This window comes from Eurypyga helias, unplaced genomic scaffold (assembly GCF_000690775.1).
Source record: "Eurypyga helias isolate BGI_N326 unplaced genomic scaffold, ASM69077v1 scaffold2385, whole genome shotgun sequence".
Taxonomy (NCBI): Eukaryota; Metazoa; Chordata; class Aves; order Eurypygiformes; family Eurypygidae; genus Eurypyga; species Eurypyga helias.
The window spans coordinates 761-16,496 of record NW_010253215.1 but is presented as its reverse complement, the minus strand read 5'-3'; the positions used below and the strand labels follow the sequence as shown (position 1 = coordinate 16,496).

At 40.4% G+C, this 15,736-nt stretch overlaps 1 protein-coding gene across 1 annotated transcript; it reads right to left on the bottom strand.

The window, feature by feature from the left end:
• Positions 1-1,035: 1,035 nt before the first annotated feature.
• On the bottom strand, positions 1,036-15,286 carry GPR180 (G protein-coupled receptor 180; the record flags this gene model as incomplete). The annotated part of the gene is made up of 6 exons (XM_010152580.1): positions 1,036-1,288; positions 2,964-3,041; positions 3,395-3,586; positions 10,946-11,103; positions 14,849-14,898; positions 15,106-15,286. Coding segments are annotated over 6 exons (818 nt in total), but the record flags the coding sequence as incomplete, so codon positions are not given.
• Between the last annotated feature and the right edge of the window lie 450 nt (positions 15,287-15,736).

The window sequence follows — 15,736 nt, the reverse complement described above, 5'->3', positions numbered from 1 at the left end:
TCAATAAATAGGCACTTCAATAAAGTATATATTTACACAGGCTTTCTGAATGCTGGGGCATCACGAAGTAGTATGGCTTTATTACAATGGATGGAAGATGGCAACTACTTAGAACCCAGTGCCAAGATGGATTATAACAAATCCAGTGAGTATTTTGTTTTTCAATTATTCATAGAAAATTTAATCCTGATTAAGTATCCTTGGGCAGGAATTCATGGGTAGTTGATGACTGAAACCAACATTTATTTGAAATGCTTCTGTTAATTTAATCTGTGTATATGGCTTAATTATGATTGAATCCTCAATGTAACAGAAATGAATTATATCAGGATTAAAATTCTAGTGCCACATCACCCATTCCATTTTCTTTGCCTATTTTCCCCTTTAAAAGATGCAAGCCTGCTGTTTTAATTACCTTTATGTTGTTATGTCTTCTAAGCCTCAAATACTGTTTAGACCTTCATTACTGGATGAAATTTTTAGATACATTTATAAAGAGGGAAAAAAAAAAAGGTAGATATAACCCTATTTTCATTCCCATTAAAGTTTTAACCAGTATGAACATTGGTTACAAAAAAGGCTTTTCTTTTTCACCAGTAATGAAGGAAAGTTTGTTTTCTACAGGGCTCTCCCTCTTTGTTTCCCCTTCTTTTATACTTACACATAAAATGCATTTTCTTTAAAGTATGAAAATAAAGAACTTGTACTCATCATTAGGCATCACACCAATTTCACAACTGGCCTACTTCAGACTTGTCTGAGCTTGTAGTTGTTTTAAGAACTACACTTTATAAGACCTTCAAACCTAGTATTGATATAAAGTAAGGATGTTTTTCATGGCTGTGAATGGGAGAAAAAGGATTCATTGCAGTTTTCTGTGATACAGTACAGCACCACATGCTACACAAACAGTATCTGTAAAATTATTCAAATTACAGATTTTTTCCACTCCACAATACTTTTAAGAGAGATTACTCTAAGGATCTTGTCAGGCCAAAGGTCTGTGAAGTGCTCTGATCCTGTCAGTCAGTTTCCCAGTGAAACCCATGTATCACACACCTGTGACAAAAATACCTGCAGGCGAGTCGTTATTGCACATTTATTACATTATGTATTCCTTCCAAACATCTCAGAAGTGATGTCGATTTTTATGTCCAGAGGATACTGTGAGTGGCAACGTCACCGATGACAGTGAAGATACTTCCCAATATAGACTATGGGACAGAAAAAGTCTGTAGAGGATAACCATGGAAATGCACTGACAGAGGATAACACCGATGGTAATAATCTGGAGACGAAAAAAAGAGAGAAAAGGATAAGTGAAAAAACACCAACACCAAACAATGCACAGTAAATTTCTATCAGCATACTGTGTAAGTGCTTGAGGTTTAACTTTCAACTTTTTCATACTGCTGCAGTTACAAAAGATTTGAACATGAATCCCAAGTCCAAGATTCCGACTCTCACACCTGGGTGTTTTTAAATCAGTAGATAGCTCTGAGCAAGTCACATAACCCTTCTGGCGGTCTCTGTTCTGGGGAATTTCAGACTTGCAATTCACCACCCATGCAGTTTCACAAGCTGAGGTGATGTTTAGATATTCCGTTCTTACAACAAACAGAGTGTGGGGGAAAATAAAAAAGCCTGGAAACACGCAGGATCGCAATGACGGAGCTGTGAGGATACTGATTTACCAGTCTCACTTAGCCAGGCCTTTCCAGCGCAAGCCTCTTCATCTGTGGAAGATATGCCAGGCAGTATTTATCGAACTCATAAAGGTAACTGCTGCTTCTGAGAAAGCAGAAGTCTGTCTATGGACAGACAGTCTTGTAAAATACACGTTTTTCTTGAACAAATACGGTATTTGTCGATCATGCATTTTTTACTGCACTGAAGTGCATTTAAAGAAGGTAAATTACCAGAACGTAGCAACTGCAGCTGCACACAATGCTTAAAACTTGCTCAAACCCAAGAGCAGAGCAACTGTCATCTCTCTTCAGTAGACTCAAAATCCTGCAAAAAATTCTTTTACTGACTCTAGGTCTAGGGACTGTCCCCCCTGCCCTGATGATGTTTTCATCAAGCAACAAGAAGTCTCCACGTTAGTAGCTCACGTCTTTTTTCTCCCTAGATTTCTTTTTTTTTTTAAATCAAATATGACATTTAATTCACTATAAATTTTTTAGTGGAACTTTCTTCTTTCCCTTACATATCCTCTACACAAATAAAAGCCCAAGTTTTGAAAATATTTGCATACGCATGCACAGATGGTTATAACCATAGAGAAGCGAAGCAAACTCTAGCCTGGAATGAAGTAGTCAATCACCTGAAGACAGCAGTGCGCTTTATCTGAACGTGGCAGGCTCCACACGCTAGTTCTCTAGTTCCCAATATGTTTAATCAACCAAAACACAGTGAGTCCACCTTTGTTTTTAACTATTTAGATCTTACAAACCAAACTACGTATTTGGACAGATTTCTTAATCTGAAGTGTACCGCTCAGCTGCAGGTTCCCTGACCTATTTAGCCACATAAAGCTTTTAAGGATGAAGGGTAAAAAGCAAACAACAACAACAAAAATATCCACTGATTTATCTTTATACTAGCTTTGTTAAAAGAATCCCCAAGGTGATTTTAATTAAAAAAAAAAAAACCAAACAAACCCAAAACAAGCAAACAATAAAACAAAACACCCCCTCCACATTTTCCTTTGACTTAACAATCCCCCCTCCCCCCCTCCGGGCCTTACCCTCGAAATGATTACCCTGAGATGATTCAAACCCTGTGTGCCTTTGTAAAATGTGACTCACATTAGCATCAATGAGAGCTGTGTGACTAAGACTTTTCAAGTTGCTTTGGGGTCATAAGATGAACAGCCTAAGAGCATGAGTTTGCTAACAAACACTGAACATGATGAACAACTACTATTCAAATTCCATCTCTTTTATCTTGCCTCTACATACCTTCTCCCTTTGATATTCTCTGAATATTACAGAAATGGTTGCAAGACATGGGTGGCACAGAAACCAGAGAACGCAGGCCTGAAAGAGAAGATGAGTGTAAGTTATAAAATGACTACATGCCAGCTTAGAAGAGATGACAGTTAGAGGAACTGCATTTACATTTCTGTCTATTTTATGAACCCATTGTTTAATTTTCAATCAACAGAATGAAAACCACACAATGAAAGGTGGGATTTCTGTTTAAAAAAGAACTATACTCCTTGTCAAATTAAAACAAACTACTCAGACTATGATGACAGGGTGTGATTTAATCCAGACACTTGAACATGAACTTTCTTATGGAGGAAGAGAGTTTAATGCTTCAGTCGTCAACTGCATGCCACAATCCTATTTACAGCAGAAGGGATCAGTTTCCCTGGTGTAAGCCATACTTTGGCAAAGGTGATGTAGAACTCCCTTTTCAACGTGCTTCTCTCCACTGTGATGATCTGGTAAAGACCAGCAGCCAGCGACAAAGCTAGGCAAACCCTGAGGCCAATCAGCAGTCCGCTCGCTAAGCCATGGTGTGAATGGTAGCTGTGGTGATTTGTATCTTCAAACTGCTCCCAAATTAATAACAAGCTCTGGAAAAGAACAACAAAGTACACTTCGAGTAAACAAGGTTACACTAAACCCCAGGTAATCTTCCCATCACAGGTTCAATTATCTGCACAACTGGTCATGCTCCACTCTGCTTGTTGGAGATGGCCACGTTACACAAAAAAAAACTTAGCCTGAACTGCTTCTGGCACTACCCATTACTCCAAGCACAAGTGGCAGGAACAGTCTCACTTATCACAGAATCACAGAATGGTTTGGGTTGGAAGGTACCTTAAAGATCATCTAGTTCCAACCCCCCTGCCATGGGCAGGGACACCTTCCACTAGACCAGGTTGCTCAAAGCCTCATCCAGCCTGGCCTGGAACACTTCCAGGGATGGGGCATCCACAGCTTCTCTGGGCAACCTGTTCCAGTGCCTCACCACCCTCTCCGGGAAGAATTTCTTCCTGATATACAATCTGAACCTCCCTGCTTTCAATTTAAAGCTATTACCCCTTGTCCTGTCGCTACAGGCCCTTGGGAAAAGTCCTTCTTGCGTTCCGTGACTTTTCCAAACTTTTTGATACGTTTCCTCTAATTTGGATAGAAGGAATGTGGCTCCTTAGCATAAGATCCAAAATAATCACCTAGTCAAAGAGTCAGCTTAGCAGGAAGCCCACTGAAATGATTCCACAGAGCCCTACAGGGAGGTGTCTCCTTCCACTTGGGATCCACAACCTGCAGAGCTTGTTTCAAAAGTCAGGCGACTACGCCTTTTCTTTCAAAATCCTAACAGGATTCACTTTTCTTTTCAAAGATGGGGAAGTAAGAGGGTGGTGCTGCTGCCCCTTTTATACAATAGCCTAAAGGCTCAAGCATTCACCCTGGTTGAACTTGGATCTCCCACAATTCCCTTCTTTGCCTAAAGGATATCCAACTCCCATCTCCCACCTCCTTGGAGAGTGCCCCAACTGCCAGGCTATAGGCTGTTCTTGGGTGGGCCACTCTCCACCCCTTCTATTGAAGCTGTGCCATTGTGGAGAAAAGAATTCAACATCAGCTAGGTCAGAAACTGCGTGCGAGCCTGACTCTGCCAGCAACCCGCTCGGAAACCTCCCGGGGTCTAGGAAAGGGAGCGTCACAGGTTCCAAATGCCGTTCCAACATCTGGACAAATGCTCTAGCCAACAGGTTAACTACACAGAAGAGAGTAATCCTCCTTAACTCTCTGTGCTGTATCCATTTACTGCCGAATTCAGCTTTGTAGGAGCACTGCGAGAAAGAACACTGATAGATTATTTAAGGAAAAACAGACTGCGAAGTGCCTAGCTCCTGAATCTTAGTTGGATAGAAGGCAGGTGCCTACTTGTTGCATTAAAAAAAAAAAAACAAAACCAAAACAAACTCAGGTCTCACTGAAGAATACCTTTTTAAGACTTTGGGAATGTTAACATTACAAATTAGAATACCCATAAAGTTTAGACTCTCCCAGTATCATGTAGCAGCTGAATGGCACTTTAAGACTTGAATATACACTGGAATCCAGTCCACCTACTGCGCACATCCAACCTGCACTTAGGTTTCAGGTGTCTGATGAAGCAGGCTGTGTGAAGAAAGGTAGGCAAATTGGATTTATATGAGCGAGGCAGCTCTGAAGGCCTTCACAAGCAGACACTGTATGCCTCAATTTAGAAATCTAAATTAGTCAGATTCCTTTCTGAACACATTCAAAGGCTCCCTCACTACATTAACTACATAAAGACAAAAAGGTTACTGAAATTAACTTTTGTAAAAATGTGTAATCCACCTGTGCCTTCCAAAGGTGGGTGCCCTTGAGTCTCATCGGTTGAGACTGGATTATTTTCACTTAGAACATCCTTAGAAAGCAGCCTCTCCCTTTTCCTCTCCCTTACCCAGACCGTGACATAGCAAGCATGACTGCTCTCATTTCAGTCACTCCTCAACTACAGAGTGTTGTTTTCCATGGAAAATGGAAGGATGGGAGAGGAAGAGACGTGAAGCATGCACATCTAACATCACTGATTACTGGTAAAGAATTTTACCAACACACTTCAAATGTTCCCACTGTAACACTCCATTTCTGGGTAACTCCAAGTAAGCCTCTTCAAATGATCACACATTACTTGACTGAGAATTTTGTCACGGAATAACTGAAATAAGGTAGGTAACTTTTACATAGGTAAAGTTGTGTCTACAGCATTAGTTTTGTCGTGAATTCCTATCACAGGAGTTACTTCAGTCCAGGTAGAACATGGCCAGGCAACAAATAAGGGTTCTACCAGTTACAAAAATCACTGCAGTCTTGTACAGAGCATTTTATTTTTTTTTACATTTGCACTTGAGAATGGTCAAAGTATTTAACTTCCCTGGATTGGATATACACTGCTTGAGAAAATTTAAAAAAAACCCCAACCCAACCCAACAACAAAACCTGAATCCAAAACCAAACAATCAAAAAAACCCAAAACAAACCACAAACCTTAAAAAAACATGTATAGAATCCTCCTGAGAAAAGCACGCATTGTGGGGAAGAAATATAAGCTGATGGAGATGGAACTGTGATACTACTTTAAGAAGAAACTTTAGGTAGATCCCAGGGCTAGCTTAACCTTAAAGAACAGAGCTTGTGAGGGTTTGAGTTTTCCTTAAACCTACAGCAATAGTGAGAGCAATGAAGGAAGCCACTTTCATGAGAGGATGACAAAGAAATGGAGTAAAAGAATCATAAGAACAAAGTTCAAATCCCCATGGGAAAATAATGTCTGACAGCAGGGTATGCCCTGGACTAGCCCTTTAAAGAGTGTAAACAACACAGGAATCCATTGATCAAAGACTGTGTGTAGTGACAGCAGTGTAAGATCACAGAAGTCCAGCTCCCTTTGGTTTCATTAGATTATTCCAACATAAGCAGAGGCAGTACAGGCAGAGATAGAACCGTCAGTGCAACACACTGGAAACTCAGACAAGGTGAATACATGTCATTGCTCTTATTAGGAGCTGGGACTGTTCTCACTGACCAGAGAAAAGCAGGATCCTAGGAAACAGAAATCTGTGCTATGGAGTGTTTGGAAGTTACAATGGATTAGGGAACCTGTTCTCAGTGAAGGAAGAGCTTTCATAGACAAGCATGACCTTGCAGTCAAAATCTCTGTGGCTGGCTATGTCTGACAAATTAAGGTCAGTAAGTCCTGAAGTCCCTTGCCTTGACCACAGAAAGCCACGTATCGTAGAATCACAGAATGGTTTGGGTTGGAAGGCACCTTCAAGACCATCTAGTTTCCACGCCCTTGCCATGGGCAGGGACACCTTCCACTAGACCAGGTTGCTCAAAGCCTCGTCCAGCCTGGCCTTGAACACTTCCAGGGATGGGGCATCCACAGCTTCTCTGGGCAACCTGTGCCAGTGCCTCACCACCCTCTCCGGGAAGAACTTCTTCCTGATATCCAATCTACACCTCCCCACTTTCAATTTAAACCCGTTCCCCCTTGTCCTGTCACTACAGGCCCTTGTAAAAAGCCCCCCCCAGCTTCCTTGTAGCCCCTTCAGGTACTGGAAGGTGCTATAAGGTCTCCCCGGAGCCTTCTCTTCTCCAGGCTGAACAAGCCCACCTCTCTCAGCCTGTCCCCATAGCAGAGGTGCTCCAGTCCTCTGCGCATCTGCGTGGCCTCCTCTGGACTTGTTCCAATCGGTCGATATCCTTCTTATGTTGGGGGCCCCAGAGCCGGACACAGTATTCCAGGTGGGGTCTCAGGAGAGCAAGGGGGAGAATCCCCTCCCTCGACCTTGCCTTGACCACAGAAAGCCACGTATCTGCTCACTTGGCTGTGATATCAGGAATGAGCTAGAAAAACACCCAGACACCAACCTGCTGAAGTGGGTATCAGAGACCGTTTTTTGTTGGCAGCGAGTAGAACTGTTTGAGCTCTGAGAAGAAATCAAGGGAGAAATCCTCATTGTCATCCAGAAGAACAACTCTGCTTAGGCTGTAGACAAAAGAGCTGGGTGAGCCAGGTAGCTGAAGAGCTGACTCGCGCTAGCCCTGTCCAACATTAAAGTCACAACTGGTTCTTCATAAAGTAAAGGAGAATGACCACTTCCTTGTTTACATAACACACTGTTCAAACTGCCTATCTTCACCTGCACATACTTCTGACCTACCCTGGTTCACAGTGGACACCAACCACTGGTCTTCCACTGGTCCAATACTGGTCTTCCTCTTCAAATGCTAGAAGAATGTTTGCCATGGACATCATCCTGATGTTCCAGATACACAAGTTGAACCTCCACATCCATACAATGAAGAACCAGATGCTCTTCTCTTTTGTCATGAGGAAACAATTATGGTAGAACCCCTCCTTCCCTTCGCTATGCAACACTGACTTTATGGCAAGCCAAGATAACATATCAATCTCCAGTAAAGGCAGGTTCTCATGGGACAGATCGTCTCTCAGAGGCAAGGGGGAAACAAAAGGGAAATGAAAGGTAGCAGCAAGGCAAAGTGGGTTAACTAGCTGCTTCTAACCATATTCAGTATTTTGGTATCTGATATGATGCAATGTCAGTACAGTAAAAAATGGTTCAGATCCAAGGTCAGAAGCAGAGCTCACCCTGAGCACACCTTTGGGGTGTACCTAAGAACTCCTGTGAAGCATGACGTCTAATGCAGTAAGATTCTATGTCATTCTGGTCAGGTTCAAAGTGATCAGCTATCTTTCTAGAACCACTGCCTCCACCGTGATCAGGTCTGGAAGCTGAAAATACTCAGGTCTATGTGATGGGAAAGGCCTACCATTCATAAAGTTTTGAACAAGGTTCGTGTCTCAGCAGCAGAGTGGAATCTTTAATGAATACAGAGCAGCCTGGGAATCTTTTGTTCTGAAGCCGAAATAAAGAACAAGTTAAGGCAAAGGGAGATGCTGAATGGCAGACTTGTCCCTTCTTTGGGATGCTACCTGTTTGCAGCCACAAAGACCATAAGATTTGCTGACTAGGAGGCTGTGTCCACCCTACACAGATGGTAACCTGTAAACAACAGCCTGGGAAATAGCTGGTGTTTCTGGAAGAACAAAAAGAAAGAGTCCATAGCATCAGTACAAAGAGGAGAGAAAACCCTCAAAATTTGCTGAGTAATTTGAACTAGTAGCAGGCAAACAGGGTCAGATAGTTTAACAGTCAAAACTGCAGTTCAGTTGAAGAATAATATGTTTTCCCAGAAACAACAGCCTGGGAAATAGCTGGTGTTTCTGGAAGAACAAAAAGAAAGAGTCCATAGCATCAGTACAAACAGGGTCAGATAGTTTGCCAGTCAAAACTGCAGTTAAGTTGAAGAATAGTATTTTTTCCCAGGCTTCACTTCCCTGAAGACAACATGAGGACAGGTAGGGTAGAATGTCAATAAAACTAACATGGTTTAACCTCTATTTGCTGCATTAGGTCAATGGTTGCCAGCACCTTCCACAGCCAAGTTCTCAAAACATCTCTGATTATTGATGTATGTCTGTCCAACCTCTGGCACGGGAGGAAGCTGGCTCTCCCATACGAATCTCTGGGAAAGAACAGAAAGGAGACTATTCTAGGTTTTTAATCATTAAAAGTGATCACCGATTGCCCTGCTACAGCAAGTCCAACACTCACGTCAATCTAGACAGACCAGTGAACAACACACTAACCCAGATAATGAAGTCTTAAGCTCACCACCTTTGACAGAGGCAACGCGGTCTGGATCCTGCTACCCTGAGCTCAAGAGCCACGTTCTGTATTAAGGAGAAATCCGGCAGAAGGCGTCTCTTGTACTGACCAAACCACGAGGTGGAAAACATCCTCCAGAATGGGCAAGGATTCTCTTGGTGTCAGGGAACTTTTGCTGGAGACAGTAGACACCGAGATGGGGGTGCAAAATCACCGAGGCAATGATATACTCCGGTATCTGTATTGTGTTCCTACAAGACTTCTGCCAAACCCGACACTCCCAGGAGCACCAGGAGAGACGGGGTAGAGCTGTGCCTTCGTGGTGAAAAGTAAGGTAGCTAACTTTGTGCCAATGCTCCGGTGGGGCTCAAAGAACCAACACAAACGTGTAATGGGGAGATGGGGGAAGCAGCATCTGTGTATGATACATGCCCCAGTTGTTACCAAAAGAAGATTAAGCTGATTATACTGAAGTGTCCTTTCTACATATGGTAAAGAGGAAACAACAACAACAACCACCTTTCCAGTCTCAAGTGACAGAATACTAACACACCCATATGTACGTACAAGTGGAGAGGCATGAATAAAATCATGTACTTCAGAAGTCTTCTTTACCACCAGCATGTAAAATTTCTGGTGCTGGATGGGTGTCAAAGTAAGATGAAATGAACCTATCTTTAAATTTCAACAGTCCCATTGACCTTAATAGCCTTTGGTTTATATTCTTAATTTGCAAGAAATGTCAGCTCCCAGCTACTCTTAATGTTTTAGCAGTCCACTTAGTTTGGAAGCAGCACTAATTACAGATACTACTCAAACGGCACGAAGTCTTCGGTATAATCTCTTCCTCATTACTGTCTCCAGTTTCTCCCTGCTCTTCCCTTTCCCAATGGCTTTCAGATTCCCTTGTCTTTATGCTGTGATTTAAAAATATTTGTTTACAAAAGGCACCACCAGGGTTGGATGATCTCCATTACAATTTACTTTTAAGTTACTGGTTTACTTGACTTTCTAATTTATACTAATGGAAAATATTTGAATGAATATATGTGTCAGACCATTTGTATATTTGCAAGACCAATCCTGCACAGGAACCTTTCAAGGATTCCCTTATATTGATTGAAAAAAAGACCATTAGACATCCTGTTTGAGTGGTTCTAAGAGAAGGACACTGAGGATTTAAAAGGTTTTTTTGTGGTAGAAATAATTTCTCACAGCAGCTTTTCTCATCCTTCCTCTCATGCTGCTTGTTGTCACCCCCCACAGCGTAGTTCACAGCCCCTCAGTTGTACTGATTACAGCTATTTATAGGGCAACATTCTAAATCAGATCAGTAAAATAATCGTGCCAAAATATATTTCCCCCTTCCCCTCCAGTCTAGATCATTCCTATGATCTGTTTTACAGCATAATGCTACAAACAATTGGCATAACCAGGAGTTTGGAAAACTGTGGGAACTCCTTAAGTGGTTTTACTACTGAACAAAAACATACTGTGGAGCTACACCTTAAACTGTAAAGTAAAGGGAAAGTGGTGTTACCTATTAGACATACTGGGTGCACATTATGCTGTGGGTTTTTTTTCCAGTCTTGATATTCCCTCCCTCATGAAATATTGAAATCAGTTGGTTCACTGTTCTGTCACACTGAACAGAAGCGGCATATTTCAGTATAAGAACGAATATAAAGTACAAACCTGTGTAACAACAACCACTACAGCAATGCCAGTGGATGTTGGAGTGGAATCCCACTGAAGAGGTCTGCCATGAGATTTCTTCATTCTGCCTATCGTCCAACCCATACAGAGACTCAGCAATAAATACAGCATTTGTATCTGTGAGATTATGTCACACACTGTTGAAAACAAAAGAAAAATAAATAGAATATAAATAGTCTATAAAATATTTTATAGAAAAATAAACAGAAAAAGTTTTTCTTAGGGCAAAGATAAGTGTTCTATATACCCACACATGAAGGATGGACATTTACGCCTCCATAACAACTTTAGTCATATTTTTGATGACAATTGGACTAGCTGAGGTTGCTTTGCCAGAAAATGTGGCTATTTTGAGCAGTTTCCAGTGACCAAACAGATCATTATCAACTTTCCTCTACTTATGATGCTGCAGTTCTGCAACAACATGGGCACAGCATCACATCCTTCCAAATCCCACTCTTGTGTCAAAGAAGTCTGGGCTCAGGAGTCCACCTGCATAAACAGACTTTTAAATGCTAAAGAAGTAAAATCGTATGTATGTTAATGACACTGCAAATATGAAACATGATGAAACGAACTCCTTTCTTTACTCTGAAAAAACTTTTGTTCAAAAAAATCAGGTAGTTGCATTGTACTTAAATTAATTGCACTTTGTCTGAGGAATGCAGTAGCTCGCAACAGAAAGCACTAATATTGAGACAAATTTCACTCTCAGATACTTGAAGGGGAAAATATAATGAATAACCCTAACACAAACTTCATTTGGAGCACCAACTCGCCTGTATTTCATTTTATTAAATGCAAACTACCTTTGCTTTATTTTGCTACGTCCAGTTTTCTGCGCTGTTTGGGAACAATTAACACATGCTCCATAAAGTTACATTTGTAATCGGCGTCTCAAACCTGTGTTTGAAGCTGTGTCTGAATAAAGAAAACTTCAAGCTAGAATATATTAAAGCCTTTACTTGTCTGCCTTGCCAAAGTACGGCTGGCAGTAGAAAGAAATAAGGACTGCTTTCTGGGTGATTGGTAGCTTTACACCTAGTTTTTACTGAAACTTATCAAACAATTTTTAAATTGGTGTTTGCCCTGGAGAGTAAACTGGTTCATTGCACTGGTGTAGCAGAGACGTACAAGAAAAATGGATTCTTCTACCACGTCACCTGAAAATTTGGTTCAGAAACTAGAAACTGGGCACTACCCACAACAGTGCTTTCTTTTTCACCTGATTAATACTTTAGTTCAATTAAATTTGTTCCTTATTTGTAATTTTCACTTACACTATCAGGTACAAACACAAACATTTTTCTATGTCACCAAAGCGAAGTTGTATTTTTATACAACTGGACTGTATTATCAAAGTTAAATGTACTTCCACACTTACTAAAAGTACTGCCACAGAAAACGTTGCCACTGCACAGGGATTAACCTGCACACAAGGGAAGTGTGTGAAATGAAGATCAGTTACAGTATTTCCCAGACACTCAGCAATACCAGCAAAACAGGGATACAAACCAGACTTCAACACATTATTTCTGGGCTATATTTGGTATTCTCACAGTTCATGTGCTTAAATGCTTCTTACTGTATTCAGACACTTTGGCTTTTTAAGAGAGGTCAAGAGCTTTTAGTAAATACAAACTTGTTCATTCTTTAATAAAATGAACGGGCACTGATTTTGGGCAAAATGATCTTGGAATTATTTTACAGTGGAGACCTAGTACTCACTAGAAATAACTGTTATGTGAACTCAAGGCATGCCAAACCAGTGTCACAAATCCAAGCTAGAGAAACAGCTGAACAAACCTGGATGTTCTAGAGAACATTTTATTTTCTGTCACTCCTAAGAACCTGCCCTAAAAGTTATAGCCAGACACCATCTCTCAATCACATCTCGGATATAGATACTGTTCTGCTTCAGTGTGGCGACAATTCAAGTGGATTCCCAGATAAAATGGTACAAGACAAAAATTCAGCACTGGCTTTAATCTTTGACATCTCATTCACCTTGCCAGAAAATAACAAGGTTGAGGGAAATTTCTAAAATCACAATAATCCCACGATATCCAGCGACAGCGTGAAGTCACATGTTACTGAGCTGAAACCACCTTTATCTAATTTCATCACGAGTCATCTTTTTTTGGTTGTTCAACAGGTTTCGTAATATTCTTTTACTTTTCACATTTTGATGTTATCAAAAGTTAACAGATCGCTATTCATGATGCCTTCAACTGTCAGCATTGTTTTTGTGATTTATGTACTTAGGAGAGAAAGTAGTCTGAGGGTCAGGTCTTTATACATGCTATAAGAATAATGTCTTGGGGCAGTATCTGAACAGGTTTCTAGAAAGAAATTCTGGCCCCATTGCATTCAACAGAAATGTTACCATTGACTTTTAACTTATATTTCTGTTCTAAGAAAAATGGTAGCACCTTCCATCTTTGAACTATATTACTTGCTATCAGCTATTCTTCAGAATTGGAACTGACACTGAAGCTTTCCACATTTCTGTTACTTCTGCTCTTTTACCATTTTGGGAACCACGAACCTTAAAAACAGCAGGAAAGGAAAACTCACTGATACAAAAAAATGTAATTTTATTCTCAGTAACCTTTGCTTTAAGTAAATAAAAACAGGTTCTTCTCTACACACAAAATCTAACATGCAGTGACTCTATCTCAAGTTCTGGCTGGGTACCTAACACTGGGCAGGAATTAGGTCAACCTCTGTATTCCCTATTTAATTCCAATTCTCTATGTAATTCCATTTCAGGAGACAAGAGGGAAATTTTAATAATACAGTTGCTGGAAAGGCTGCAAGGAGCTGCTAACTCAAGTGGTTAAAACAAGAAAAAGGCAATTACTGTGGTGCCAGGTGCCATCAAGAGGCTGTTAATTCCAACTGCAAGCTTCTAAATGAGCTCTAGGAAGGGAAATACTTTTCTATATAGGCTGTTACTCTCCAATGCTCTCTCGCTGCCACAGTAGTACTTTCTTGCATGCCTCAAGCCAATCAAAAAGCAATGTATTTGCTTAGAAAGAACCTCCCAGGGCTGCAAATGTGAGCTACAGAAAAAAGCCTAAACCACCACAAACAGTGTTTAACCCTGACGAATCCAGCAGGAGCAAATTAGTGCATTTTGGGATGGTATGTTGTAGAAATTAAGTTTAAGTGAGAACTTAGAATGTCTATATAGAGTGGATAAAAATTCTTTGTTAATGTAAATTGTTTACATAAGCATTTTTTGCATCACTCTAACTACAGGACTTGTACCATATAATGAAAAAGTGGTTTAATCAGTGTTAAGTTTGCTAGTGAGATGACACACTACAGAAAATGTGATTAAGTTTCCTAAAAAGCTTTGCTACTCTAGACCATGCAAACTCTGCAAAACCCTTTAAATGCACGGAAAAACCTACTCATGTGACAGGCATGTATTTAAGTGTTCATAGGATGGAATTTTCAGACAAATAAATCCATTAAAAATTCTAAATAGTATCAATTGTATAACTTTAAATAGTTACTATAAACATCCAGAATAAAATCTGTTTTTCAGAACAGCAACTTTCAGTATTTTACATTAAAAAACACAGTGGTATTGTACAAAGATCATGATAACTCCAACAACAGCATTTGCTAACGTATTATGGTGATGCACTGGAACAGATTGCCCAGAGAAGCTGTGGATGCCCCATTCCTGGAAGTGTTCAAGGCCAGGCTGGATGAGGCTTTGAGCAACCTGGTCGAGTGCAAGGTATCCCTGTCCATGGCAGGGGGGTTGGAACTAGATGGTCTTTAAGGTCCCTTCCAACCCAAACCCTTCTGTGATTACACAGATTAATGTGTAGGAATATGTAAGAAACAGTAGACAAGCATACTCACACTCTGCCAGACTTCCCAGAAAAGGTGCTCCTATTCCATCTTTAGAATACCTGGCAAGAGAAAAAAAAAAAAAGAAGATATTTTTAAGGGAGTCTTAAATCTGTGTTCCCTCTTAACAGTACATTTAAGCAATGAGGTAGTTCTAAAAAGTCAGTCCTGCATTTTGTTACAATCACCACAGGAAAGATCACATACTGATCTTTACAACACACGTTCTTCAAGTCTTAAGGCTGAAAGTAAAAATAAGTAAAAGATACCTTGAGAAATACAGGTAGTTGGCAAAAGCTGAACCAGCCTGCAACAGTAATGCAACTGTCAACACCTTTAGTACAGTGTGCATAGGTCCACGTTTCATAATGGTCTGCCATAGGGACTGTGCATATATGCAAGCAGTTATGAAGTATGCTAGGACAAGCAGGAAAAAGAATTCATGTAATCCTGGGAAAACAGAAGAAATACAGTTCAGTTTTTATAAGAAAACCTAGGTACTAGCAGTAAATAACTAAAACAAAACATGTTTTTTTATATAATCACTGGGAAATACTTAGTAACTGTAACCCAAAAGTGGCAGTACAGGCAAAACTAGTCAATAAGAGCCTGTTTTATCCAAGGAAATCTGGGATTTTTTTCAGAGAGCTGAAGATTATTTGATCTGTAAAAGTATTTTTATTCAACAATACCTTTCCTGAGTGTAGAAGAGATTCTGCTCAAATAAAAATAGCTTTGTAGCAATTACTCACATAGTATAAGGTGGCACACGGTTTCTTAATAAACAGAAAATAATTGTCACCCGTTTGATCAGTCAGAAACATATTAAGGGATAAATTTTTAGTTGTTGGTGGGTTTTTTTTATTTCCTTCCCCCACCAATTTTTAAAGGCACGGTCTG